General features: G+C 40.1%; 1 protein-coding gene across 1 annotated transcript; it reads right to left on the reverse strand.

Moving 5' to 3' along the window:
- Positions 1-1,989: 1,989 nt before the first annotated feature.
- On the reverse strand, positions 1,990-2,967 carry LOC128051279 (olfactory receptor 7A17-like). Its single transcript, XM_052643805.1, has one exon. It carries the CDS (start codon positions 2,956-2,958, stop codon positions 1,990-1,992), a length of 969 nt encoding a protein of 322 aa, XP_052499765.1. The 5' UTR covers positions 2,959-2,967.
- Between the last annotated feature and the right edge of the window lie 612 nt (positions 2,968-3,579).

Below are 3,579 nucleotides of genomic sequence, written 5' to 3' on the forward strand. Positions count from 1 at the left end.
GATAAGATGGTGGGATGACATCATCAACTCAATGGACATGAGTTTGGGCAAGCTACAGCAGATGGTGAAGGACAGGGAAACCTGGCGTGCTGCAGTCCATGGGGTTGCAAAGAGTTGGACACGACCGAGAGACTGAACAAGAACAACAACAAAATGAATGAGTTAGTATTTTGCTTCATTTTATTTAAAGTCAAATCTATTCTAAGGTCATATTATATCAATCTATTTTTCATACTTGTCTTTCTGTATAGATTCTACTTGGAGACACGTATTTTAGTATCACTTTTGTCAATGAGCATGATAGATGCAGTGTGATTCTACTCAGCCTGTGATGGCTTGAAGTGGGTCTTGGGCTCTTGGGCAGGGATCAAGCCCAGGTTGCAGTGGTGAGAGCATTGAATCCTAGCCACTAGACCAGTAGTCAGAGACAAGGGCCCTGGCCCTTCAGTTTTGCAGTAAAAAAATTTTTAAAAAGAAAAGTAAGAGGGGAAAAAAGCACTTTTTAAAGAGGAAAAGTATTTTTAAAGAATATTTTTATTTATTAAGAGAGAGAAAAAGAGAGTACAGTACCTGTGGATAGACACATGTCTAGACTCAGAGAGTCTCTGAGTTGCACCCTTGTGGTAATTTGAATGTCTTTTATGAAGCATTTCTTCCTGGTTTTCTTTGGCCAATCATTTTGATTTACCTGGTTCACAGTCCATATATGGTATATCCCAGAATCCTCCCATGTGTGCACATGCATTTCTTAGCCAAGATGGATTCTACCAAAAGAGGCCTGTGGGTAGACATCACTCCCCTTTGACCTCCAAGAAGCCTTTCTACACGTGTGTGACTGGGGACATCTCTTCACTTCAGGAATCAGAAATATGTGGTCTGAACAAGGTCCAGCCTCCTCTCTTGTTTTCTGTTATTCTCGTCTTAGAGTTTCAGTGTACAGGGGATTAATCTCCAATTGCTTTACCCTGGGTGGGGGATGGACATTTACCTCCTGCCTCAAGCGGACACAAGCTATGTAGTAGAATAAGATCCTAATGAATAGAAAAGTAACCTTCATCAGTGATACAAATCCATGTGTTAAGGTTTGGATAATCAAGAAGACCAATTAAGGCAGTGATGTGCAAAGAATGCTGTTAACAAAAGTGAAAAAGAGTGGTTTCAGATTTTCCTCTGTTATAAATTTATAAATAGCTGTTTATAGAGAAGTTTTCTGGTTCATAGGATTTTTACAGCTCATGTCTACTCTTTTAGACAAACCACAAGCAAAAATACTCGGTATGATATATTTCATTTGAGAAGAAATTATTCTTAAGAAATGCCTTGCAATAAATGGGAATTTTCAAATATTTCACCTCCAAGGTTGGGAATACAATTGAGTACAAAAATAAAAAAGGGAAAACTCTTGGAAATCAGAGATGCCATAAATATTAAAAGTGAGCCGATTATACAGAGTGAAGTAAGCCAGAAAGAAAAACACCAATACAGTATACTAACACATATATATGGAATTTAGAAAGATGGCAATGATGACCCTGTATGTAAGACAGCAAAAAAGACACAGATGTGCATAGTGGACTTTTGGACTCAGAGGGAGGGGAGAGGGTGGGATGATTTGGGAGAATGGCATTGAAACATGTATACTATCATGTAAGAATCGAATTGCCAGTCTATGTCCAATGCAGGATACAGCATGCTTGGGGCTGGTGCATGGGGATGACCCAGAAAGATATTATGGGGAGGGAGGTGGGAGGGGGGTTCATGTTTGGGAACGCATGTACACCCGTGGTGGATTCATGTCAATGTATGGGAAAACCAATACAATATTGTAAAGTAAAATAAAGTAAAAATAAAAATTAAAAAAAAAGTGAGTTAAATAAATTGTATAGAGAAGTTGAAATATAAACTCCAAGAAAAACAGAAGAGGCATGTTCTACTTTCATAATCTGATCAAAGACTGGCAATATTTGGCTCAGGTTTTGAGCTCTGCTATCACAGGCACTTCTCAAGCCCTAGGACAATAGACACTTTCATATTTTCCTTTCCAAAGAGCATTTTCAGACCCCTCTTTAAGTCTTTATTTCTCAGACTATAGATGAAGGGGTTCAGCATAGGTGTGACCACAGTGTACATCACTGAGGCTGTTACACTTGAGTGTGAGCTGTGGGTAGCAGCAGAGCTAAGGTACACTCCTAAACCTGTACAATAAAATAAGGAGACAACTGAGAGGTGAGATGCACAGGTGGAAAATGCTTTATACTTCCCCTGAGCTGATGAGATTTTATGTATGCAGAACACTATCTTAGAATATGAATAAATGATACCAAAGAGGGAACCACCAGCCAGGAACACAGCTACAAAATACATGACCATGTTATTGAGAAAAGTGTCAGAATTGGCAAGTTGGATCACTTGATTGAGTTCACAGAAAAAGTGAGGGATTTCTAAGATTGTACAGAAAGACAGCTGCAGCACCATTAAACTTTCTAACAAGGAATGCAGGAGACTGATGACCCAGGACATCAGCACCAGCAGTGCACAGAGCCGGGGGTTCATGATGACTGTGTAGAGCAGGGGGTGACAGATGGCCACGAAGCGGTCATAGGCCATCACAGTCAGGAGGAAGATGTCCAATCCTATAAAGAGTGTGAAAAAATGCATCTGGAAGATGCAGGCTTCATAGGTGATAACTTGGCTCTGGATGTGGATGTTCCATAGCATCTTTGGGATGGTGGTGGAGGTGAAACCAATATCTACAAAGGATAAGTTGGAGAGGAAGAAGTACATGGGGGTGTGGAGGTGGGAGTCAGAGATGGTGGCCAGGATGATGAGCAGGTTTCCAAAGACTGTGATCAGGTACATAGAGAGAAAAAGCCAAAATATGAGAGGCTGCAGTTCTGGTTCCTCTGAAAATCCCAGGAGAAGAAATTCTGAAACTTTTGTTTGATTCCCTTGTGCCATGTGGTGGAGGTGACTAACAGAAAAGGGGAAAATAGCACGACTAATTTTCACACACATGTACATTAGTCACATTGCAAGTGCTTCCATTTCAAGTTTCCCATTAGGAAATTAATTTCAATATTTGTTCATGGATTTGGTCCACTTTAGAGAAACTCCTGTGTCGTCTCTAAGAAGCAAGCTTGTGCTTTCCTTTTTTTTCAAAGATGTCACACATTCGCAGTTTTAGTGAGAAATTCTTTCATGCATTTGAAAAATATAAATTGGTTTGGGACAATGTCCCAGGTAATATCTGTGGAGGGAGTGTAGGGTGTCAAAAAACAGAAGCTCGCAAAAGCCTGTTATGCAGGCCATATGTAAGCAAATGAAAATCATATAGCTTGCCAGATGGTGAGAAGTGTTATAAAGAAAACAAAAGCATGTATAAGGGAGAGAGTTTAAAGGGAGTGCTACATTTTAATGCATGTTTAAGCAAGACCTGAAAAAAAGGCGATATTTGAACAGAGACATCAAGGAAGAAAGAGACAGTGGATGAGCATACCTGGCAAGTGTGTGCCTGGCAAGGGGAAATCAAAGTGAAGGCCGAGGAGGGTGCTTGTTTAAGATGTTCCAGTCTAAAAAGAA

This window comes from Budorcas taxicolor, chromosome 7 (assembly GCF_023091745.1).
Source record: "Budorcas taxicolor isolate Tak-1 chromosome 7, Takin1.1, whole genome shotgun sequence".
NCBI classification, from domain to species: domain Eukaryota; kingdom Metazoa; phylum Chordata; class Mammalia; order Artiodactyla; family Bovidae; genus Budorcas; species Budorcas taxicolor.